This window comes from Bos mutus, chromosome 1 (genome assembly GCF_027580195.1).
Source record: "Bos mutus isolate GX-2022 chromosome 1, NWIPB_WYAK_1.1, whole genome shotgun sequence".
In the NCBI taxonomy this organism is placed as follows: Eukaryota; Metazoa; Chordata; class Mammalia; order Artiodactyla; family Bovidae; genus Bos; species Bos mutus.
This window is the reverse complement of record NC_091617.1, coordinates 150,999,164-151,024,877: the sequence shown is the minus strand read 5'-3', so window position 1 is coordinate 151,024,877 and position 25,714 is coordinate 150,999,164. Positions and strand designations below refer to the sequence as shown.

At 39.9% G+C, this 25,714-nt stretch overlaps 1 protein-coding gene across 3 annotated transcripts in view; it reads left to right on the top strand.

Moving 5' to 3' along the window:
* Positions 1 to 25,714, top strand: part of DYRK1A (dual specificity tyrosine phosphorylation regulated kinase 1A) — a 143,690-nt gene that overhangs the window by 90,489 nt on the left and 27,487 nt on the right. For 2 of the 3 annotated variants that reach the window (XM_070377409.1, XM_070377395.1), the window contains 5 exons: positions 9,300 to 9,496; positions 14,387 to 14,506; positions 16,430 to 16,618; positions 19,855 to 20,002; positions 24,227 to 24,513. In XM_070377409.1, coding sequence (XP_070233510.1) covers positions 9,377 to 9,496; positions 14,387 to 14,506; positions 16,430 to 16,618; positions 19,855 to 20,002; positions 24,227 to 24,513 — 864 coding nt within the window. In that variant the 5' untranslated portion in view covers positions 9,300 to 9,376. The remainder of the gene's footprint in view (positions 1 to 9,299; positions 9,497 to 14,386; positions 14,507 to 16,429; positions 16,619 to 19,854; positions 20,003 to 24,226; positions 24,514 to 25,714) is intronic. The other variant, XM_070377402.1, reaches the window with a different exon arrangement.

Sequence of the window (25,714 nt, the reverse complement as noted above, 5' to 3'; positions counted from 1 at the left end):
AGCCTTGAGCTCTCGGGTCCGGCTTCTCAGCTGAGCAGGATCCTGTGCTCTGGGCTCCCCATCCCCACACTCTGCTCTGGGAGTTGTCTTCAGATAGAAAGCCAAGGTGACTGTGCGGCTCACCAAGCGTGTCTCCCTTTTCTCTGCGATCACATTTCTGGGCAACCTGTTGTCCAGTATCTGAAAACAAGCTGTTTCATATGTTTGACCAGTTTCATTAGTGGTTTGCTGTGAGCGAGGTAGTTCAGTATCAGGCACTCTGAAATAGTCAGAAGTGAAAGTCTGATACTACGGGCTTTAAAAAGAAATGTTTTTATTCTTATGCAATTGTTATTCTTAACCGTTTAATACAAGATTTACTTACTGTCTCAGACTAATAAACCCAGGCAGTTTCATCTTGTTTGTAGACAACTGAATGTGCTTTTTTGGCTAGTAGGGTATTGTGTGTGTTTGTACACGTACGCATGCATTCTGTGGTGATATATTTTGGCCACTAACTAGAGGGTAATAAATCCATTCATTTGTTCTTAAAATGAGATAATTTACAGAATCATAACATAGTTTCACCTTCATATATATTTATTTAACACTGACTGTGGAGGCAGGCACTTTGGTATGTGCTTGGGATGTAAAAGTGAGTAAGGGAAATGGTCAGAAATTGACTATAGCCTGTGCTCCAGTCAGACTGTTCTTTATTTCAGGCTCATGAGCCTCTCATTTTAAAAATGCTTCTTTCATTCTTAGCCTCCTTCAGCTTTCTCCCTCCTTTTTGAACCATTTCTTCACATTCTAAATATTCCTGATGCATTCAGTTCTTTCTTGCACGGAACAGATATTTCCTGAATTCAGGCCATGTCTTAGGCGCTGTTCTTGGTAGTAATAATGGTGTCTTACTTGTGGACTTCACTCAGGTACCCTCTTAATTGTGTACCTTTCTTTTCAGCCATCATTCAAAGTCCAACTGGCTGGTTTTTCTTTTCTTTTGTTATGGGTATGTCATGTTGCTAGGAACTTTGGAGGTGGTTTCTTCCCAGTTAAGCTTGGTTGCCCTTCCCTCATTTCTAAAGGAATTCTGTCTAAAGAGACTTGGCTTCATAAAAATTCCTGCATTTGAACATCTTAGTTTTAATTAACTTGAATTATTTTCATTTATTTTTGTTCTTTTATATTGTTCCATCTCTTTAAAATCTAGTGTGGATTAATACCATCACAAGGATAGTCCCCAGTCAGTATATTAATAAAAAAATTTCAGGTTAGCTGCAAGTGGCGCTACATGTGGGTCTCGTATCAGAGATGGTTAAACTGGTTGTTGTTTCCACTCAGGGTTTTCTCCAGGCTTTTTTATTTGGTGTTTCCTCTATGTCTACCTCTGCCTCTGTCTTGGGAGAAGGCGATGGCACCCCACTCCAGTACTCTTGTTTGGAAAATCCCATGGACGGAGGAGCCTATTAGGCTGCAATCCATGGGGTCACTAAGAGTCAGACACGACTGAGCGACTTTACTTTCCCTTTTCACTTTCATGCATTGGAGAAGGAAATGGCAACCCACTCCAGTGTTCTTGCCTGGAGAATCCCAGGGACGGGGGAGCCTGGTGGGCTGCTGTCTATGGGGTCGCACAGAGTCGGACACGACTGAAGTGACTTAGCATAACATAGCATAGAGTATTCCTGGGAGAAGGCAATGGCACCCCACTCCAGTACTCTTGCCTGGAAGATCCCATGGACAGAGGAGCCTGGTGGGCTGCAGTCCATGGGGTCTCGAAGAGTCGGACACGACTGAGCGACTTCCCTTTCACTTTTCACTTTCATGTATTGGAGAAGGAAATGGCAACCCACTCCAGTGTTCTAGCCTGGAGAATCCCAGGGATGAGGGAGCCTGCTGGGCTGCCGTTTATGGGGTCTCACAGAGTCGGATACGACTGAAGCGACTTAGCAGCAGCAGCAGCCTCTGTCTTGCCCTCTCCCAGTCTCTAAGATCTGTTCATGAAATGTTTCTCTAGAATCAGTGCTTATCTCTACAAGGGCTCTAGTTATTACCATTTCTTGTTAGACCATAGTGAGGAAGCTCCTTTATTTTTTAGTAAACTATTTATCAGCAACATTTTTATAAACCTTAAAAAAGTCCCTGCAGGAAGAAATGACAACCGACTTCAGTGTTTTTACTTGGAGAATCCCATGGACAGAGGAGCCTGGCGGGCTGCAGCCCATGGGGTCTCAAAAGAGACACGACTGAGCGTGAGTGCTCACATTCATTTACCAGTAGTGTTTTTATGACCTTTAAAAAGTTACAAAAATATGCTCATGGTAAAAAGGATCCAGAACGACATTAAAAAATGAAGATAGAACCTTGCAGTGCGTAATTCTCTCCAACTTGGCTTTTATATTATTTGGCAGCAATTTAAAACATTATTTTGGAATTGAACTCCACGTAATGGTTTTGAAGATAATTTTGAATTGTTTCATAAATTTTTTATTAAATTAAAAGATCTGCTATTGCAACGTGTTATGATAACGTTTTTAGGCTAAAATATTATAAATGATTTTTAATTTAGTTGAATAAGGGTTATATATCATATGGCAGATGCAGGTTAAACCATATCATATGAAATGCTATTTTGTACTCCAAATGAGCTCTAACATCAGCAATTTCATATAGTTCAACCTAATACTTTATTGTCGTCATCTCTGCTATAGGATAAACTGAGTCTTCTTTCTCACTAACATTTGAATTAAAAGGGAAGATGGAAAGTTGCCGTGATGATTTGCTTGGTTATAAAATCAGGTTGACAAGAAATTCCCACATTAGCTCATCTTCTTGGGTTTTATTATAGGAGGGGAATGATTAAGTGAACACCTTAAATACTTCCTGACATTGTGAGAGGAAACTAAACGAGTCTGTTTCTGGCAGTTGAGCTAAGAAAGGAGACAGTGAGCTTGTGGCTGACATACCTATCCATGAGGCCTTCATGCTGGAAGCTTAAGTTTTCTTTTACTTCACTACATAACTAGTAATGTTACCAGGTAGTTACAATAGGTTTCATAGTAAATAGATAATATAGTAAGTAGCTTTTTAAAAAACCCCACAAGTGAGAAACATAGTTATTTCTTGTTGAGCCACATTTAGATTACTACAGCAAGTTTTTAAAGGAACAGCAGATTCTTTGTCACCTTCCATACCATCCTTACAGACAGGAATATGTTAGTAAACCCACAAACCCCAATATCTGTTAGAGGGAAAAGCCTTATGGTGTATTGCATAGCCAGAATATTGCCTATTTTTGGATTATCTGCTACTTGCATGAGTTGGAAAATAGCTTTATTTTATTAAGGTGAGCAGTTAGATGTTTTCAGTTGCTATTCAAAGCAGAATCTGGTGGCTTGTTAGAGATGTGGACTCTCAAGCCCTACTCTAGTCTCCTGAGTCTGAATCTGCAGTTTTAACAAGCCTTAAAGGCGATTTGAAGCACGTTAAAGTTCGAGATGTGCTGTCTCAGATCACGAGTGGCGTTGTCACCCCACAGAACAGGGGCTCAGTTAACCCTCAGTAAACGCTTGTTGAATTTAACGCATGTAATTCACTGAATCTAGATTAAGAAAGTGAAACAACTGTTGTAGGATGATAGTTTTGTAGGAGGGTAACGGTGATAATTAAGCAGCAGCTATCCATTTCTTGGTTATTTCTCTCATGGCTATCTGGATGTCAAAAAATTATCAATCTGACCCTCAAAATGCTTGAGTGTGATTCTGCTCACACTGGGTGATTAGTCCCTGTCCTGTGGTTGTGTGTGTGTGTGTGTGTTTTTGTATATATATGCAAGTCAACAATAGTTTGTAGAAGTAAAGGAATAATTAGATTTTGATGAGTGAAGGATATATAATCCATACTGTCATGTCCCACCTTTTGTGAGCCCATGGACTGTAGCCCACCAGGTTCCTCTGTCCATAGGATTCTCCAGGCAAGAATACTGGAGTGGGTAGCCATTTCTTTCTGCAGGGGATCTTCCCAACCCAGGGGTGAAACCCAAGTCTCTATAAGTCTCCTGGATTGGCAGACGAGTTGTTTACCACTAGCGCCACCTGGGTACCCAATGTTAGAAGATAACTAAAAAGTAATAATCTTCGTGCAAGGATAGTATATAAAAAGCTTAATCCAGCAGAAAGTAAGAAAGAAACATAAAACAGTTGGAATAAATAGAAAGATTATTAGTGTTCATACGTGAATTAAATCTTTACCCTGTTGACAAGAAGAGTGAAGGTAAAAGTCACACGGGTGTGTCCGGCTCTTTGTGACCCCATGGGCTGTGCACTCCAGGCCAGAATACTGGAGTGGGTAGCCTTTCCCTTCTCCAGGGAATCTTCCCAACCCATGGATCGAACCCAGATCTCCAGCATTCAGGCGGATTCTTTACCAACTGAGCCACAAGGGAAGCCCAAGAATACTGGAGTGGGTAGCCTATCCTTTCTCCAGGGGATCTTCCCGACACAGGAATTGAACTGGGGTCTCCTGCACTGCAGGTGGATTCTTTACCATCTGAGCTATCAGGGAAGCCCAGTCAGTTGTGTCTGACTCTTTGACTCTTTCCAACTGTATAGTCCATGGCATTCTCCAGGCCAGAATACTGGGGTGGGTAGCCTTTCCCTTCTCCAGGGAATCTTCCCAACCCAGGGATCTCTCCCTGGGGATTCTTTTATCAGCCAAGCCACCAGGGAAGCCTGTTGACAAGAAACAAACCTAAGATTTAAGGAAATAGGTTGAAAGTAAAAGATGGAGAAAAGACAGCACACACAGATTAAGAGAAGGCTCGTTGTGTCATACTGTTGTCATATCAGACGAGTGAAGTCGCTCAGTTGTGTCCAACTCTTTGTGACCCCATGGACTGTAGCCTATCAGGCTCCTCCATCCATTGGATTTTCCAGGCAAGAGTGCTGGAGTGGATTGCCATTTCCTTCTCCAGGGGATCTTCCTGACCCAGGAATTGAACCTGGGTCTCTCACATTGCAGGCAGACGCTTTACCGTCTGACCCACTGGGGAAACTATATCAGACAAGGTGAAAAGCATTACTGAAAGGAAAGAGGGGCAGCTTATAATGATAAAAGGCCTTATTCATCAGGAAAACGATTTTGTGTGACCCAATACATAACCTAAATGGGAGATTTTTAATACGCCTCTCTTGCTAACTGATAGAACAAGATGCATGCAAAAATAGAAAATACACGTAAAAGAATATACTTAATATAATTAATAAGCCTTTGATTAGACTGATCACAAAGAGGAAAGAGAAGGCCTTGTTAACCAGTCTTAGGTGAAGGGACCATGACTACTGTACAGAGCACTCTCCTGGGCGATGCAGTGTCAACCGAAACACCAGCACGCGTTTGTTTTGGTGAATTTGATGAGCTAACTTGAAAACATAGACACACAAAGGGCTAAGAATAGCCTAACCATTCTTGAAGAAGAACAAAATTCTCTGCTAGATATTGAAACTTCTGAAGCTACCATGATTTAGGCAATCTCTGGTTCTTACACATAGATGTAAGAATTCTAGGTAAGTCTTTATCCAACAGAACAAAGAATCCAAAACACATCAAACATGTGAGTATGTGAATTAAGAAAAGATGACAACACAGGGCATTGGGAAAGTTTGTCTTTAATCATTGCTTCTGGGTTAATTGGATATCCACTGGGGAGGGAATGAAATTTGATTGCTGTTGCAGACTCATAGAAATCAGATCCAAGAGCATTGCACATCTCTAGATATGAGGGGTGAAACTCGACTTCTGGAAGATAACATGGAATTTCTTCATGACTTTGGTATAAGGAAAGATTGCTTAGACACCAAATGTACTAATTTTAAACCAAAAGTTGCTAACAATAAGAGATGGTGTTCATCAAAAAACACCATTAAGAGAGAGACAATACAAACCATCTATAGCTAGCCAATAAGGGGCTTATATCCAAAATATGTTAAAAATGTAATTTTTAAAAATTTTAGAAATCTGTAAGAAAATGACTCTTGATAGAAAAATCAAAAAGCAATCTGAATGGGCTTTTCACATAAGTGGATATCCAAGTGACTGATAAATGAAAAGATGCTCATAGGCAGGAGGAAAATGCACATTAAAATCACAGTGGAATACACACCTACTTTAATGGCTGAAATTAGAAATACTGATGATTCCAAGTGTTAGTGAAGGAGTGGAGCACAGGAAATTTTCATTAACTGCTAGGGAGCAAACAGATTGATTAAACAAAAACTGAAGAAAAAACCAACAGGACAACGTCTCTTTATATACCAAAAAGCAGTCACTTCCTAGTAGCAGTGTTTATAATAGCTCTGAACTGGAAATGTGCGTGCTAAGTTGCTTCAAGCAGTCGTGCTCAGCTCTGAGACCCCATGGACTGTAGCCCGTCAGGCTCCTCTGTCCATGTGTCCATGGGGATTCTCCAGGCAAGAATACTGGAGTGGCTTGCTGTGCCCTCCTCCAGGGGTCTTCCTGACCCTGGGATCAAAGCTGTGTCTCCTGTGTCTTCTGCACCGCAGGTGGATTCTTTACCTATTGAGCCATCTAGAAACGGGGAGTCATCCAGTGTTAATCAAAAGTGGGCTAAAGTGATGATAACAAACAGGCTACAGTTTATAAGCCTGATATTAAGCAGACAAATTCATGTACATAGAATGAATCTGGTTTTGGAGGTCAGGGTAGTAGTAACTTTAGGGGACGAGGTCATTAGATACTGATTGGGAGGGATCATACGATGGTATCGGGGATTTCCAGAATGAAGGCAGTTTTTATTTTCCTGTCCCCACAGGACAAGGTTGGCTAACCAACTAATGATGATTGGTTAAACTGTATACTAATGATTTGTCTATATGTTATAAAAAATAAGTTTTAAATACAATATGTAATAACGACATTGATGACAGAAATAGAGCCTGGTATTTTTTTTAGGTGCTTGTTAATGCACCAGGTTCTATTCTGCACATCTGCTTGTGGTATTGAGTTAAAACTTGTACCGAACCTAAAGGAACAGGGTTAGCATATTAACAGTAATTCCACTGCTGTGGGTGGGAAACCAGGACTCAGAGCGGTAAACTGCCGTTCAGAGCCGCAGAGCCTGTCTCCTGTTTGTTTATAAGAGTTTTTTCTAGATCAAGGACCTCAGTTCTTTTCATATTCATTTGAATGTATTCCTTCCTAGTGTTTTATGTTTTTAACATGCAGATTTAACCTCCCTCCCAATTATTTGACATTTAGGTTTCCAGTTTTTTGCTGTTGCAAACAATACCAAGATAAACATTCTTCCCTAATTATCTTTGTGTACATCATCTGTTACTTCCTTAGGATAAAAAGTTTTTTTAACTGAACAAAGTTGCTCTGCATAATTGGATTTATTTTTTAATTATGAGTAATGACATGTTTAGAGAAATTATCCCACCTGTCATCATAGGAACATTATCCTTAACTTATTTAGCAGATATTTATTAATCTTACCCTTCGGGTCAGTTAAGGACTGTATGCTGTAATGGAGGGAAATAGAAGCTAAGGTCTAAAAGCATTGCTAAGTAGGGGTTGTGAATTTGAGATTTATCCTGTGGAAATGGTCCCTCTAGCCGTCTGAAGAATAGAGGGGTGCACATGGGCAAAGAGAGAGCTGCTAGGGATCTACTTCAGTCATCCAAGTGAGGGACCGAGCAAGGGGATGGAAAGAAGAGCTGAGTGTTCTCTAGGAGGCACTTCTGCCTCGTGGCTCAGGCAGTAAAGAATCCACCTGCAGTGCGGGGGACCCAAGTTAAATCCCTGGGTTGGGAAGATGCCCTGGAGAAGGAAATGGCCACCTGCTCCAGTATTCTTGTCTGGGAAATCCCATGAATGGAAAAGTCTGGTGGGCTACAGCCCATGGGGTCACAAAGAGTCGGTGGGGGTCACAAAGAGTCAGGCACGTCGGAGCGAGTAACACTTTTCACTTTCACTTTTCATAGGAGGCACAGTCAGCGGATTGGGCTGCCATTTGCATGAGGTGGTCAGTGGAGGAAAAGATCTCGACTGTGACTCCCAGAGCTTTGACGCTGGTTGACTGGGTGGAAGACAGTGGCGTTTGCTGTGTAGGATATATTCAGCACTTACATAGGGTGTGTTTAGTACTTATATAGGATACAGTCAGTGCTTAAAAATTAAAAGAATGGTTTGGCCAGCCCAGTACTTTGCATGTATTAAAGCACTTTAACCTTCACCACAACTGTTGGAGGTAGATGATGTTATCAGGAAATTAGGTGTGCAAGGTCACACAGCTGGTGAATGTGGAGCTGAGATTTCAGACTGCAGCAGTCTGGCCAGGGATCTGTGCTCTTCACTTTGGGGCCAGCGCTGTTAAATATGTTTCAGAATAAGCCCACTTTAGAAAAAGTACCCCAGTGCTGAGCAGTGTGGTGTGTGGTATGGTCAGAGTTCGCTATTTTACTCAGCAAGACAAGCACAGGTATGCTGGGCCAGTGTTGGTTGGCCAGGGTTTTACAGTTTGTCTTCTGGCTTTAGTCTGTGTTTGCAAATTTGGTTGAATATAAGAAGAAAAGTCTTTCTCTTTTCCTAAAGAAAAATTAAGTTTTATTAGTTAGCTGCCAAATACTTTTAGGAACAAAGTCTTCACTTTTCTTTTTTGCCATGAAAAGTCATGACCATGGTCCCAGTCTACCTGCGGGATGATTCTCGATTGTTCATTTTTGTGGCAGGCTTTCTTGGTCTGGGTTCTCTAAGGACTGTGTTGGAAGAGTCAGGAATGCAGCAGCCTGTGAATTTGTTTCCATGAGTTGTGTACTCAACTTGTAATTTCCCGTGTCAGTGGTGAGCACCACTAGGACAAGTTGTTCACCTGGTTTGGGGGCTCTTGGTTACTGATGGCCGTACACCTGGCAGGTGCAGAGCAGACTCTCAGCAGTGTTCCTTTTAATCGATTTCTAAAGAGCTGATCTGTTGGTCAGGCCCTTTGCAGGAATTCAGAGATTACTTTTGCGACTTACGGTTCTTAACTGATAAAGATCTAATATGTAAAAGTAAGTATTAAAGGTTATTTCCACTAGTTTACAAAAAGATTTGCTTGAGGTTTTCTCTTGAAACAGGCTTATATGTACTCATTTGAATCAGTGTTACGTTTTGTACCGTTTATTGTACAGCAGTTATATTGAGTATCATATCCTTGTTTGCATTTTTAAAGACTTAATATTTATAGAACAATAGGTCAAAAGATAGAAACGTCAGGATATGAGTGCATCCTTTAAACCACACTTGTTATCTTCTCGCAGGAGGAGAGACTTCAGCATGCAAACCTTCATCTGTTCGGCTTGCACCGTCATTTTCATTCCATGCTGCTGGCCTTCAGATGGCTGGACAGATGCCCCATTCACATCAGTACAGTGACCGTCGCCAGCCAAACATAAGTGACCAACAGGTTTCTGCCTTATCTTATTCTGACCAGATTCAGCAACCTCTAACTAACCAGGTATGTTCACAATGTATTCCTAATGATTTGTTGGGATGGTAATTTATTCCTCAAAATGATCAAATAGTAAATAGGCAAAATGCCTTAATGTTTTTCAGTTTTGCATGTGACGGGGGATTCCAGATTGACAAAAAAGACGATGTTGAGAAATTTGCATTTGAAAGTTTGTTGGATATTTTTCTTTTTCCCTGTGTATTTTACTTTAATTCAAATTTTCTCATTCTGCAGTGAGAAGGGGGAGTTATTTCTAATAAAGAATATTAGTTAAAATTAAAAAACTTTAAAGCTGTTTTTATGGGAAAGCAGTTAGGTAGAAAAATGTAAGTTATAGGAAAACAAGTCAGATTCCATTATAGCAAACTTAAAGCACAAACTTCCCACTGTTAGAAATTACTTTAGTATACTTTTATAGAATTAAATATGAAACTCATTAAAATTAAAAAGAAAAAATGTAAATTAACCATGCTTCTCATTTTAACACTTAGACTAAAGATTCAGTGATTTCACGTAAGATGGATAGTGTAAAGTGCTATAATAGATGTAATAATACTGACATCTCTGGATGTATATACATACATGCATGTGTGTATAAGTGTATCTTTTTAATATCTTCCAGACTTAACTGCATCCACTATGTTGATTTTTTGATTTGGGGAGGTTTTTTTTTTTTTTTTTTTTCAAACTAGCTATAGTTCTGGTAAAGTCTCGTTCCTTATTGAGACTGAGTGTATGTTTAAAATGACCGTTTTTCCATGTACTTAGGAATTTGGTTTGTCACTGTTTAGATCTTTTAATGTAAACAAAAACTTAGAAAATTTCAAAGTACTTCTAATACTGGATTTTTTGAGGAAACGTGTTTTTTTCTAATTCAGTAACACACAGTTTTAATGAGCTATTGGCTACCGTGCATTGACATGGCATGGTCTGCTGGTCATGAAACGTGGACTTCAGGTCCTGACTCGTGATCTGCTGTGGGACTCAAGTCAGGTCTCCTGCACCCTTCTTTCTGTTCCTTGAGTATAAGATTGGGACCTTAGAATAGACCCACCTAAGTAGCATCATTATTTGAGGACCCCCTTGTATATATTATAGTAAGATTTGATCATAGTTGAACTGACTTTGCATTTATAAAATGACACTGCATGTCAGTAATAACAATCACAGTTAAATGCTAAGGTAAATTATGGCAAGATGTAAGAATTTGTTTTATACAGTAAATTGAGAAGTTGTATGTTTAAGAATTGGAGCAGTTAGTCAGAATTGGAAAGTGTTGTGTACACCAGAAGAAAATTCCCTGGACACCCAAAAAGTAGTAATAGCACAGTCATCTGTTCACACTGCACTTTGGAAAAACTACGTTTGGATTCATTTTCCTCCTTGTTCAAAATTAGCCTATCAGGCAGGCGTCCTGTTTTCAGTCTCTTTTATAGCTGGAGGGCCTGAACTCCCATTGGTGCCTTCTCCAGGATTGTAAGCAGTCCTGGGTTCAGGCCAGGCTCGCTGCTGCTCACACACAGTGTTCGTTCAGCTCTAACACTTGGCGTCTGCGGAGGGCTAGGGAAAACATCCAGTCCTGTAAAGTTATTGTTTGTTTATATGATAGTAGTCGGTAATTTAGTTAGCAAAGTACCTATTTTTAGATACAACCGACATCTTGAGGGTTATTTTCCAGTAAGAGATAAGTTACTTAGCATTTCCATTTTAAGCTGTAAAATGTTTTTGAAGATTCATATGATGTAAAAAAGACCATCTTTTAAGTAATAATATTCAGCCAGATACTTCTGCCAAACTCCAGAAATCCCAGAACCTAAAAGCTTAAAGTAACTAAAAGTAACTAAAGTAATTAAAAGCTTATTTAGTAACTGAAGTGTAAAGGCACTGATGTGGCCTGGTCTGCCAGGCATCAGACATGGACTTCAGGGCTTGTCATGAGCTGGCTGAGGGACTTGAGTCAGGTCACCTGGAACCTTCTCTCGGTTCCTTGAATGTAAGATTGGGACCTTAGACTGGGCCCACCAGAGTACTTTCTAGCTCTAAGGTTCTCTAATTTTGTTACTTGATTTCCACTGTTTCTTACTAATCATCCTATTGGTGCTTTTTAAATAAGATTTATTGTACAAGTAAGTTGAAAGGAACTAACTTAACATGTTGTTTCTGGTAGTTAGTCTTTCTTGTGTGAGTTTATTTCATATAAGTTTAACCACAGTTTTATCAAAAGATAAATGTAGTAAAAGTGAATGTAGACAAGTGTGATTGATATTTAAAATGCTGTCTCTCTCTGGGCTGTTTTCAGAGTACCTTTCATGGTTCTTAAACTGTGTATTCTGGGTATGTCTTGCATATGCTATTCGGGTTTATTAATAGCTCTCAAAATAGCAAAAAAGACAGGACATAGTGTTTCTCATTCTCCACTGCATATGAAAATATAAGGGAAACATAAACAAAATAGATGGAATAGGTATTATTAAACTAGAAATCAATTTTAAATGAAGTCCTAGCACTTAACGCTATGGACTCTTCTCAAGGAAGAAGATTGTTTGAGCTCTTGTAACTTACCTCGCAGGAGGTGTGAACTCCTGCTTTGTGTGTGTATGTGAGAGAGAGTGATCTGTGTCTTTCCACAGACAGGAGCGTCAGGATGAGGCTTCTTTGACCTCCAGAGCCAGAGAGCTGCGGCCACGGGAGGGGAGCTCACAGCTTCCTCTTCAGTTGAGGATGCTGGGGGAGTGTGGAGGCTGGGGGCTCCTGGCTCCTCTGGACACCACGGGCTTTCGCCCAGCGGTGGAAGGGAGGAAGGGAGCTGGCCACATTACCTTCTCCTGACCTTGTGACTGTGAGATGGTGGAAGTGGATAAAGCATCAGAAGCTTTGAGTCTTAGTATAGATTTATAACTGAGTGTGTATTTGGACGAGTTATTTTCTAATTCTGTATTGGTGCTTATTGTACCACAGTAGCGAAAAACAGAAGATAGTTACTTAACATGAAATTACAATGAAAGTTAGTGAAGAAAGAGTTGTTTAGTTTGTAGAAATGAATTTGTTTTTTTAAAATTCATGTAGAAATGAATTTTGAGTGCCTGCTTTGTACAAGGCACCATCTCAAGCAGTGAAATGCAGTCTTATCTAAAGGCCAGTTTTTTGTGGGTGGAATTCATCTGGTTTATACATACAGACGCCCCTGAAATAGTAATTTCTGTGGCCAGAGTACATAAAAGTAAGGTATTTGGAATTAGCTAATTGGCGTGGCCTTGTCGGCAGTTTGGCTAGTTGTGGAAGAGGAGAGCAGTGTTTGGTGACAGGACAAGCCCATAGCACACACTCTCATACTGAGTGCAGAAAACTTTTTAGGGTTTGAGTATAGATGCAGAGGAAACTAATGTTAATATTGGTTTAAGAGAAACTACAGAGGCAGGACAGTTCTGGTGTCTTAAGTTGTTGTTCCCAGGTTGTAATCCTCACATTTGGCTCAAATGAAATTTCCACTTGTTTCATAGGAAAAAAAGAGGAAGTACAGCTAGGTAAGCACCACGATCACACCATCTCTTCATGCCGCAGGGATGGGGTTCTTTGCTGTTCCGTCCTGACAACCGTCTTCTCTTCTGTTTGCTTATTGTGGGTTTGTTTTCCCAAGACTCCAGACATTTCTCTTGTGATGTCTTGTGTCTCTCTGCCCCTCAGGTTGACTAGAGTACCTTTGAAAGAGGCTGTCCCGGGGGCTCGGTAGTTTTGCTAGTATGTCTGTTATGAGAGCTGGACAGCAGCCCAAGGGTGACTGGTGACTGAGGGTACCTTGATGTCTGTAATTGCCTTGGAGGATCTTTTGGTCACGGAAGACCCTCTGGGAACCCCTTTGCTGAAGCTTGAGATGAGGTAGAGGATTCGGGTGGGCACACCCTCTAGGGTCATTGGTGTGCCAGTTGCAGTAATTCTGGGTGTGTTGTGTTTGTGTTTGAAGGACGGTTGTGTTTCCTATTCCATCCCCCATCTAGCAGGAGGCTCACAGTTGAACCCTGACTGCTTATTGGATGATGAAAGAGCCGTGGGTTAGCTTTGTGTTGGGAGTGTGGTTAAAATGAGTTTTTAAAAAGGTTTCATTAGCTTTAAGGTGTTCTCTGGAATTTATTTGTGGTTAGCTGCTAGTGTAATCGTAGATAGGGATATTGGTGTTATGGATTCTCTTGTTTATTCATCACATATTTATTAAATGTCTCCTGTGTTTCAGACAGTATGTCTCTCCTGTTGTAGGCAGAGGGAATACAGCATTGGTCAGCTATGTCTGCCCCATATGGCGTTTTCCCAGGAGTGGAAGGAGGAGAAAAACTAAAACCAGTAACCCAGTAAACGTATACCAGGATTTTAGGTGGTGGCACGTGCGGTGCAGGGTGAGCAGAGGGAGTGTGGAGGGGGAGTTGGATGTGTTAAGGTGGAGGGTGGATCTCCTCCGTCAGCCTGAAGACACGAGAGCAGATTTCAGCTGTGCTCCCAGCAGGCGCTGTGCAGAGCAAGGGGTCTGCCTGCCTTTTGTGAGCCAGGGCAGGCTGGAGGAGCCATTCAGAAGAAATTTTCCCTTAGGCTGATTGTACAGTGGAGAAGCCCTTCTGGGCAGCCTCTGCGTGTGTCCTGGACCAGGGGAATGTCTGTAATCCTCTCGTTAAATTTGGGAAACAAAATTGAAGGCTTCGCAGCTGGGTATATTGTTTGCTAATTTCATTTATTTGTTGCAGTGGTTGTCTTCATTGGATTCCGGTTGAAAGAGATGACCAAGAGAGAATGTTTCGTATTCTAATGTGGATGTCTGTTTTGTTTTAAATACGTATGCACAGGTTACAGAAGAGGGAGTTCATACCAGTACAGTATAGTTAAAGTGCTAGTCTTCTCTGTCTATTTAAGGTGATGCCTGATATTGTCATGTTACAGAGGCGGATGCCCCAAACCTTCCGTGATCCAGCTACTGCTCCCCTGAGAAAACTTTCTGTTGACTTGATCAAAACATATAAGCATATTAATGAGGTAAGAACTATTGATTTGTTATAACAGTGTCTATCTCGCCATAGAGTGGAGGAAACAAGCTATTTTTTAGTGTGTTTAAACATATTAAAATTACTTTTAATTCCCAAGGATTGTCATATTGATGATGATTATGAAGACTGGTAAGTTAGCGGTTTATAGATAAAAGCATCATAATTGTGTAAAAGAAAGATGCTATATAAACAAGAACTGTAAAAAGATAATTGTGAGTAACTTCCCTTCTTTTTCAAAGCTGTATTTAATACATGCTGAGTTATAATTTCTATAATACCCCTTCTCCAAAACTTCAGAGGAAAGGGAGGGAATAGTGATAATGTAAAAGCATGAAAATGTTACAGAATTTTGCTTCAATTTTTATGTATCTGTTTCTGCTTTTGCCAGAGATGTTAGGAAGCTCTGATATGTGTTTAATGCTCAGTTAACAGGCGTTTGGCCTAGTTTATCTGATAATACCTATATTTGTGTGGTTTAAAATTTTCTTTTTAATGTGTGTTCTTTTTTAATCTGTATCCTTTCACTGTAAGATACCTGAAAGCCTTTTTGGTGGGATTAAGTAGGATAAAAAACATAGCACTGTGAATTACTCATCTTCCAACTTGACTCTTCACTTTGAGAAATTATTTTTCTGGTGTTTTAGCCCTTTGGCTTGGTTGTTATTTACTCCTAACATCAACTCTAGCTGTGTAGTGAATTAAATGAGCTTTTCTGGAGATGGGTGGTCACGCCTGTGCTCTCTTTCCTCTTCCAATGGGGCCCTACATACTTTCACATTAAAGACTTATCTTCTGCCAGTTTGAGAGCCATTTAAAAAGATGTTCTTATGTGTGTATAAATTTCTTAGCAGTTTGGTGCTGTTTAACGCCAGTATTATTGTGGCAATGTGGCAAGATAAAATTGAAGTGAACTCAATGAGGAACATTTCTAAGTTGGATTTTGTTTACAATTTATATGTTCTAAAAGATGTTTCAAACTAGTTTTTAGTCATCTGAAAATAATCTGGTAAACTAATACTGTTAAGTAGCTTTGTTGAAGCTTGTTTTTAACTGTTACCTGGTAAACTAGTTTTTCTAACGTTGCTTTATACAGTGTAATTTATCATTTCCTCAAAGTTAGTTACCAATTACTTGAACTATTGCCTCATTAATTACCAACTACTAGAACTATTGCCTAGTCCACCTGTTATTTTTTACTAGTCTTAGAAACTGTTTTATAAGAAAAACAGATACAAGGAAAATAACTTAGTCTGTGATCAACCACAACTTCTATGACCTTTAGTGTGGGGGGAGGGGGCCTGACTGGTGTTCGTTAATTTGTTGTCATAAGCTCAAAGCCGGGCCTGTCACAGAGGCCCTTCCCATATTAGTAAAATATCAGTTCATATACATTTCACCTTTCATTTCTGAAATCTTTTGCTTTAGGATCAAATATAAAATTGGGATTGACTAGAAGGGGGTGCGGTTAGCATTTGTTGTTTATATCAGCATACGTTTTCCCAAAGTTCCTTATATTATACACTCTTAAGATCTATACTAGCTCACTGAATGTAAATTATACCTTAGTTTAAAAAATAAATGTAAATCAGGTCCTGTTGCTTTTCTTGAATGGGAGACTCTGGCCTACTCACTTAATATCTCCTCTTTATAAAATGTATGAACAGTATAATTCTAAAGTGAATTTTTCTATAGATGTTTTTCATTTGATGTATATTAGTGTTACTCTGTAATTCAGATAGCAACTATAGAAATTTATTTTTTTTTTTTTGTTCCATAGAATAAAAATTCATCAGTTTCTTCCTGACGGCAGATTTGTCTCATATGTACTCTTGATATATATGTATGTATATGGTGCCACGCCATGCCTCATGATTTTTAATTACACAGTTAACACTAGATTCTCTCATTTCAGGTTTACTATGCAAAAAAGAAGCGGAGACACCAGCAGGGCCAGGGAGACGATTCTAGTCATAAGAAGGAGCGGAAGGTTTACAATGATGGTTATGATGATGATAACTATGATTATATTGTAAAAAACGGAGAAAAGTGGATGGATCGTTACGAAATTGACTCCTTAATAGGCAAAGGTTCCTTTGGACAGGTAATCTAACAAGTTGCTGAATTTTATAAATGAGAACTTCTCAGTGAGTCATGTTATTATAGCCTTTTCTCAGTAGAACTCTCCTAATATTTGTAAATAGATATAAAGAATGGATATGTAAGTATTTGGGTTATTATAATTCTCTAAAGTTAGTAAAACTATTATCAGCTGCATCAGCTATAAAAACTCCATTAGACTTTTGTTTGTTTGTTTCACAAAGTTGCTATAGCTACCAAGTAGTTATTTTACTAAGTGATAGATTTGAATCACTAACAGATAGTATTGCCTCTTTCATTGGGCTTTTAGTCTCTGGATGGTTCTTCATGATGTATGCTGGAGATAATTACCTTCCTGCCTGATATTCCTCCTCAAAAGGGGGCAACAAATGACCATTTTCAGCTGCCTCCGTAGGTGTCCTCTCACCTTGGAGACTTGGACGCCCAGGGCTGGGCCCCGAGCTTGTCCTCAGCTCCTCCTACAACTCCGTCAGGCCTCTCTGAGTGGACAGAGGGTCTCCTGTTAAGTCCTCGTGGCATCAGTGTTGCTAGTACTGTGATGGGCATCATTCCGATGGGTGGGATCCTTCAGGCAGCTTCCGCCCGGAAGAGTGAAGGGAGCACTCCAGTGGGCCTAGTGTTTCTCTTTGTCCCTGGCCTCTTCTCTCCACCTGTGGCTCTCGTCTCTCACTTGCCCAGGACGAAGCGAAGACTTTAACTGTGTTAGCCTCTGGCCTCACCTGTGCCCAGACTCAGAGCTGCCAGACCTCCCTCCTTGCCCTGTTAAAAAGTTTGTATCTGGCTGTGAGGCTCCTGGCTGTTTCCATCTGTAAGTCTCCCTGCCTTCTCTCATCCCATGTCATCAAGTCACAGAGCTGTTTTGTTTGAGGTTTGATTTACTGTTAATCCCAGTCTCCTTTGCCTTGTAGCTTTTGTGCAGTGAGTCAGTTATTAGTTTGCAGTGCAAATAATTCTTGTGGCTTTTTTGGTGATTTTTTTTTTATTTTGGAGATTGTTTTTGTTTTTTAAACTATGGAACCTGTATACTCTTAGTTATCTGTTCCTGCTCTGCAGGAAAGCAAAAATATTCCTCTTTTCAACCAGTGAGGAAAAATTCAGCATGTGTTAGTCTAATTATGCTTAGGGCAAAACAGCCATAGCTCTGGGCCCAGACAGATCAAGCTTAGACCTATAGGGAAATATGAATGAGGTTCTTAGAAGACGTCTGTAATTCTGGTGTGGCTCTGCCAGGCCTGGTGTTGTGTGTCTAACATGTCTGTCCCTTTCCACAATTCCAGAGACTTTCTGTAATTTATATGTAGTTTGGGGCCTTTCCCCTTGATGAGTAACTTCTTCTCCTGAGTCAGGATTCTCAGTGTCTGGGGGAGTCCCTCTTTATGAAAGTATTTATGAAATAAATACTTTCACTTTATGAAAGTGACCCCATGGACTGTAGCCCACCAGGCTCCTGTCCATGGGATTCTCCAGGCATGAATACTGCAGTGGGTAGCCATTCCCTTCTCCAGAGGATCTTCCCAACCCAGGGATTGAACCTGAGTCTCCTGCATTGGTAGGTGGATTCCTTACCCTCTGAGCCACCAGGGACGCCCTTTCTTTCACTTGTAACATTGTGGCAGAAGCAACTTCTGCTTTCTCTACCCAAGCCCTTTCAGGAAAGGCATTTCTGAGGCTTGCCTTTTAAGTAAGGCTGTGAACACCCTAGGTAGAGTGATTGTCATCCCCACCTTCAGAATTACCCCGGTGTTCAGGCACTTCTTCTCTGCAGGGACGCTGCTCTGACTTCTATGGTGTGCGCCGTGAAAACTGTGGCCGCGCTGCCTGTTCACTCAGCTTAGTTTCCCTTCAGTACTCAGTCTTTGAGCTCACTGTGACCTTCTCCCTCCCCATTACTTTAATTTTCTCATACTCTTGCTCCCTAAGATCAAATGAGCATAGCAAACCTGTGACGACATAGCCTTCTTTGACATCCAAACCAGTTTACCAGGTCAGACTGATTGATACCTTTCTCCTAGGCTGGAGTATGTTCAGGGTCAGGACATGTTTGCCGTATTGTCTGGGTCAGACTAAATTCCCTACCAGATCCTCATCAGAGAAGTGGCTGCTGCGTTTCTTAAGGCAGTGGTCGGCAGTCCTGGTTGCACGTTGAAGTCTTCAGGGTGCTTCGGGGATCAAGGGGGTGGCGGGGGGAAGGGAGGACAGTGTCTGGGCTCCAAACAATTAAACCAGACTCTGTGACTGGATTCTGAGCATTGGTATTTTTGAAAACAGCCTACTGAATGTGTCATTCGGGGTTGGAAACATTGCTTTAGCACTGAGCCGGCTAACTATTTGCTAAGTCAGTGAATAGTTGGGCCCCAGTTAGTGGCCTTTGTCCTGGAGACCATTGGGATCCGGGCAGTAGACTGCAGCTCCTGGGACAGTCTACACGGCCAGTGACACAGAAGAATATCAGACCCGCTCAGTCAGAGGTTTCCATGGGTCCCTCTGATTTAAAAGACACATAAGATTAACTCTTTGCAGAGATACAGTTTTTAAACTATGTATTTTATAATTTATGTGTAAATTTGTAGGAGTGTGAAATTTCCTTAAATGAATAAAATTTTAAACTAGAGATGTGCATAGTGATTTGCACATGACCATTCTGCTTCCTTAGCATTCATTCTCATTTTAAAACTCAAAATCCCCTAATTACGGCATTTTAAACTTATTTCTTGGTAATTTATCACTTTTAAAGCATAAACTAGTTCTTCTGGTATATGTCTAAGTTTTTATCTATGAGAATATAATTTAAATTTAGAAAGTTATCTACATTTTTCAGATAACTTAAAACCTTTTAAGTATCTCACACATATGCTTGGAATTAAAGCCAGCTTTTTTTTTTTATTAAAAGAATAGTTTTAACGATGCTATTTAGTGAGAAGTTAAAAAAAAAACCAAAGTACGTGTCAAGAGTCATAATTTACTTCTGAAGGAGGAAAATAGTCTAATTTTAAGAAAGTTGTTCTGTGGATGTTTAAAAATACTGTAAGGATGTGAAAGAAACCCATTTGAAAAATTGATTTAAAATAACAAAGTAGTGAATAGGTGCTACTGAATGGAAATGAGTAGGGTCTCTCTCAGGAAGGGCAGAGGAAGTGCTAGATAAATGTACAGTTAAGGTGAGCTGCAAGCTGTTGTTAAATTGTTCATTAATGAAATATTTATTTTTTTCTTTTTTAGGTTGTAAAGGCATATGATCGTGTGGAACAGGAATGGGTTGCCATTAAAATAATAAAGAACAAGAAGGCTTTTCTGAATCAAGCCCAGATAGAAGTGCGACTTCTTGAGCTCATGAACAAACATGACACTGAAATGAAATACTACATAGGTAAGCAGGCAGACAGGGCGCAGCGTGCCGACTCAGACCGCCGGTTTGAGCTATGCGTATTCTTGTATGAAGAATGCTAACTTTATCTTAAAGTGAGTGAATAAAAAGTTCCGTTATTTTGGTTGGAAGGGCATCAATTTATATATGTTACTTAATACACCAGTAATCTTTTAATCATTGGGAATGTGCATTCCAGGTGTATGTAGTGTAGAAACAAATGAGAGTCACGTCTTTTGTTTTTCAACTTGCAAGCATCATTGGTTTGCTTTAATGATGCTTGTTTATCCAGAGAGTTCTCTTTCTGTTAACTTTAATCATTCTAGTACAGCTCAGAAATTAGAAGTGAGCGATTATGTTGTTAATGGTTATAGAACCATTTTTGGAATGTCTGAACCAAGGTGTCAGGCTCTTCTTGAGAAATAGTAGCCTCATTTCTTGAACTCCTGCTGTGTTCCTTACGCTTTTCAGTCCTGTACAGAGGCATTAATAGTAGAATCCGTATATTACAGGTTGTTTGTACAAAGAGTAACATTTCCAGGGTTCTTGGAGTGAGAATCTTAATCTGCTTTGATCTAACTGCAGAGCTTATGTTTGTTTCCTTATCCTGTGGTGTTTCTTTTGAGTACCGAAAGGGGAGACAGAAGAATTATGAAACTAGTGAAGTCCTGCCCTCTCTGGGGTCACACAGAGTCGGACACAACTGAAGCGACTTAGCAGCAGCCGTGAAGTCTAGGGCCAATTGATATATGGGCGAAACATCTTCTAATTATACATTCTAAGATAGAGACTTTTGTTGTTGTCCAGTCATGTTCAGTCGCTAAGTCTTGTCTGACTGTGACCTCATGGACTGTAGCACACCAGGCTCCTCTGTCCTCCACTATCTCACAGAGTTTGCTCAATTTCATGTCCTTTGAGTTGATCATTTTCTGCCGCCTCCTTTTCCTTTTACCTTCAGTCTTTCCCAGCATCATGGTGTTTTCCAGTGGGTCGGCCCTTCATATCAGTTGGCCAAAGCATTTTAGCTTCAGCAACAGTCCTTTCAATGAATAGAGACTTTAGGACCAGTTAATTACAGACTTTAAAAAAAACAGATGTGTATTAGAAACTCACATCCAGAGAAGGCAATGGCACCCCACTCTAGTACTCTTGCCTGGAAAATCCCATGGACGGAGGAGCCTGGTAGGCTGCAGTCCATGGGGTCTCGAAGAGTCGGACACGACTGAGCAACTTCACTTTCACTTTTCACTTTCCTACATTGGAGAAGGAAATGGCAGCCCACTCCAGTATTCTTGCCTGGAGAATCCCAGGGGCGGCAGAGCCTGGTGGGCCGCTGTCTATGGGGTTGCACAGAGCCGGACACTGCTGAAGCGACTTAGCAGCAGCAGCAGCAGCAGCAACTCACGTCAGAAATGCTAGCTTTACCTGATAAGCACTAGGTTAAGTTTTATTAGCAGACTCCTCTTTAAGAAATAAAGAGAGAGCATTATGTTTCTTTAGTCCTCCCAAAATAATAGAAACAAAAAATTGATGTTTAAAGGTGTATGGTTCAGATAGATTTCATTTATGGAACATCCTTCACTCCCCATTGACATAATAAATGAGCTTATACTATTTTTTTCTTTCTTATTGTCTTTGTAGATATCTGATATAACCCATAGTAATAACATTGTGTTTAAAATCCTTTCTTCTCACATTCATTGCATGTTTGTTGTTCACTCTTACTGTATTTAGTGTAAGGTGGGCGCTTTTCCGTTCAAGGGGCATAGGATGCTGGGAAGGACATTCTAAGGGTGCTTGACTTACGGTCTTTGAACATAACTCCCCTCTTCTTCCTCACTCTTGTGTGTTTTATTTTGAAGTTTTGCTTAAGTAGTAGAGAAAATGTTGATAGCATCACTATAATTATGTATTTCTGCTTTATTGAAAGAAAACACAAAATATTAGCTACTTGGTTAACTTATAATAATTACTATTTTTGTTTTTAATAAACTGACTTCAGTGATTGCAGGAGTCATTACAAATACTCGTTTGGATGAGGTTTTTTTTTTTTCAAAGTTCTTATTTAGGAAGATGGTGAACTCACGTACACTGTCTCAAGAAACTGAGGTTCTGTATTAAAAACAAGCACAGAGAACTTTAGACACTGCCCTGTCAGTAGAGTTAATACATTAAATGTAAGGTGTCTGGGAGTTGTATTGCTCTTTTATGGTGTGATAACTTTAATTTTGAAATGATTTGATCAGTTTACTCTTGAGTTTTACATAAGTCTTCAAACTTAAAATAATAATCTACTTTTTTACCACATACCATAGTTTATCTGGGTTATTTGCTACCAGCCATGGTCTAGTTAAAAAAGCATTCAGTTTAGGTCTAAAACAAAATCCTGCCAACCCTCCATTTTCCCCCAAAACTGAACATAACATATTTGTATTTGAGCTTCCTTTGACAATGTCTTTAGTGCTCAGCACATTTATTCAGTAAGTGAATGATGAATCAGTGGAATTGAGTGGATTGATCTTCCATCAGAAGAATATTCTGATCATAGCTTCTTAGAGGGATTTTCATAGTCACATTTGAATTCTGACATCAGTTACCTTTTGCATCCCTTTAGTGGCCGCTGCTTAATTGGATCAAAACTGTTACTTGGACCATGTTTCTGGGGTATCTTATGTCACGTGGAGCTGTGTTCTTCATTTTAAACCTATGAACTCAGTAATGAAGAGCAGATATTAGACATTCTTATGTAACAGTGGCTGAGCATTGAGTGGTACTGTGGACTCCCATAGAGCTGTGGTAGTTGTTGTATTGTGTTATCCCGACTTGCAATCATTTGTGTCAGGAATGATCTAAAAACAAGAATGGTGAGCTTTCAGGGAGGCAGTTCAGGTCTACCACCAGGACAGCACAGGTATCCCTGTTCTCGGGACCCAGGTACTGAGTAATGCCGTGTTTATTCCAGATAGAGCTGTAGAGAAACCTCTGTTTAAGTTATACTCAAAGGCCAAGATGGAGGTAGCCTTGACAGATGGTGGTTTTATGTCATCTCAGCTGAGTTACAGGTGCTCAGTTTGGTAGATGTGAGAGCTGTGCTGCTGGAGGGCAGTGACTTCTCTGGTGTGCAGTTAGCGTTAATACTTAACAGCTGCTGCTACTGCCGCTGCTAAGTCGCTTCAGTCGTGTCCGACTCTGTGTGACCCCATAGACGGCGGCCCACCAGGCTCCCCCGTCCCTGGGATTCTCCAGGCAAGAACACTGGAGTGGGTTGCCATTTCCTTCTCCAATGCGTGAAAGTGAAAAGTGAAAGTGAAGTCGCTCAGTCGTGTCCGACTCTTAGCGACTCCATGGACTGCAGCCTGGCAGGCTCCTCCATCCATTGGATTTTCCAGGCAGGAGTACTGGAGTGGGGTGCCATTGCCTTCTCCAATAGTTAACAGCACAACTTTTCAAAGCGGTTTATTGACTATTAAGCCTTTAAAGAAGGTCAGTAGTGATACCAAGTAATGTATTCTATACTTTCCCCATTCCTAAGCCTACTCATAATTTCTTGTGATGGAGCTTTATTTTGAAATTTCCCCAAAGCTTCAATCTTGGATAAGAATCCTGTGTACCAGTTTGATGAATGTAATCAAATACATTGATTATGAACTCTTAGTACCTTACAACATGATTTCAAAGCCTTTGCTGTATTTGCCTAAAAAAAAAAAAGTCTTCCTTTGACAATTGTTTTAGAAAATTATTGGTGAAATCATAAGGCTTAGCAGAGCAGGTTGTGTATATATATCAAAGCCTTCCCAGAGAGGTCTGCCGTGTATAGCATTGTCACAGGCTGGACATCCCAGCGGGTGGAGCTTAGAATAAGTCATGAGGTGTAGGGGTCTCAGGAAGTCAAAAGTGTTTTCTCTTACATGTGAGGATAAAATTATTATTCACAGTACTGCGTGTAAGTTTACTGCTTGTGTTTTCAGACCTGACTTAGGCATTTTGGTGGGACTTCTTACATTACATTGCTGATTGGCGGATTCAGCAGATGTCCAGTTTCGATATTCTTAACTGCTGAAAGAATGTGCTGCTTACTGTGGAATGCTTATCTCCTAATTTTAATTTGATAAACTTTGCATTTGACATTGACATTTTATAGAGTATTGTAGAATTCACCTATGTGTTATTCTCACTTTTTTTTTTTGGTATGTATAATTTAAAATGAAACTTTTTGTTCTCTTACAGTGCATTTAAAACGCCACTTTATGTTTCGAAACCATCTCTGTTTAGTTTTTGAAATGCTGTCCTACAACCTCTACGACTTGCTGAGGAACACCAATTTTCGAGGTGTCTCCTTGAACCTAACACGAAAGTTTGCACAACAGATGTGCACTGCACTGCTTTTCCTTGCGACTCCAGAACTTAGTATCATTCACTGTGACCTAAAACCGGAGAATATCCTTCTTTGTAACCCTAAACGCAGTGCAATCAAGATTGTTGACTTTGGCAGTTCTTGTCAGTTGGGGCAGAGGGTAAGTATATTTCATAACTTGTGATTTAAAGTTAGAATTAGGTAAAACAGTGTAAGTAGATATTGAAATCTTACTAATCTGTATACAATTTGAAGGTAATTACAGGGTTGTTATCTTTAAATCTTGAATCACCTGTGTTGATACCTATTTTGGGAAATCCTTTTTTAAATGCAAACATTGATAGTAATACTTTGAATTAGAAGGTATTTGTTTTTCAAAGTTTATGTTAAATTATGTGTGTGCTAAAAGGATATAATTTCTATCCATCCTGAGAAAACAGGATGGATATAAATTATGACATGTGTCCAAGCTAATGGACATATTGGTTTGGTTTAGTTGCTAAGTTGTGTCCGACTCTTGCAACCCCATGGACTGTAGCCTGCTAGGCTTCTCTGTCCCTGGGATTCTCCAGGCAAGAATACTGGAGTGGGTTGCCATTTTCTTCTCCAGGGGATCTTCCCAACCCAGGGATTGAACCTGGGTCTCCTGCATTGCAGGCATATTCTTAACCAACTGAGCTACGAGGGAAGCCCAGTGGACATATTAGTTTGTGGTAAACAAACTAATTTTTTGTTTTTGGGTGCTAAAAGCAAACATGTCCATAGCAATAAGTAGATTTAGGTTTAGTTGATTTAGGAAAGCAAGTTTCCCTCTCTTCTTTCTAGCATTATGAAAACTACTCTGTTTTGCATATGAAACAAAAGTTGTAGGTTGTTCTCTTTTTGAAACCAGCTAGGATCACTATTTGATACTTTATTTAAAATGTTCCTATTTACTTGTAGATATTGAAATTGCATCTCTTTTTCTTTTTTTTTTTTAAAGGTAAAAACATAACTGACTTTCAGATATTAGTGTTTCATATTGGGTTTCCATTTCTTGTTTTTCCAAATTAGTGACATTTTCTGTCTTGTCCAACTTTATTCTAGCTTTTAAATAAACTAGGTTTATTTAATTATGAAGGTTTATGACCAGTTAACAGGATTGTCCTTTTGTTATTTCCTGCCAATTATGGTAGCAAATGCTGCATTAAAGTAATTTTTAAAAATGGAAGGAATAGGAAGCAAAGTTTGCAGTTTCAGTGCCTCTGAAAATCAAGAGATGCTTGTAGTTGTTAATAAGAGATAGAGTATATTATAAATGGAAAATATGTGCCTATATTGAATCATTTGAATAGATTTTAAGGCTTGCAAAATTTTTTCCT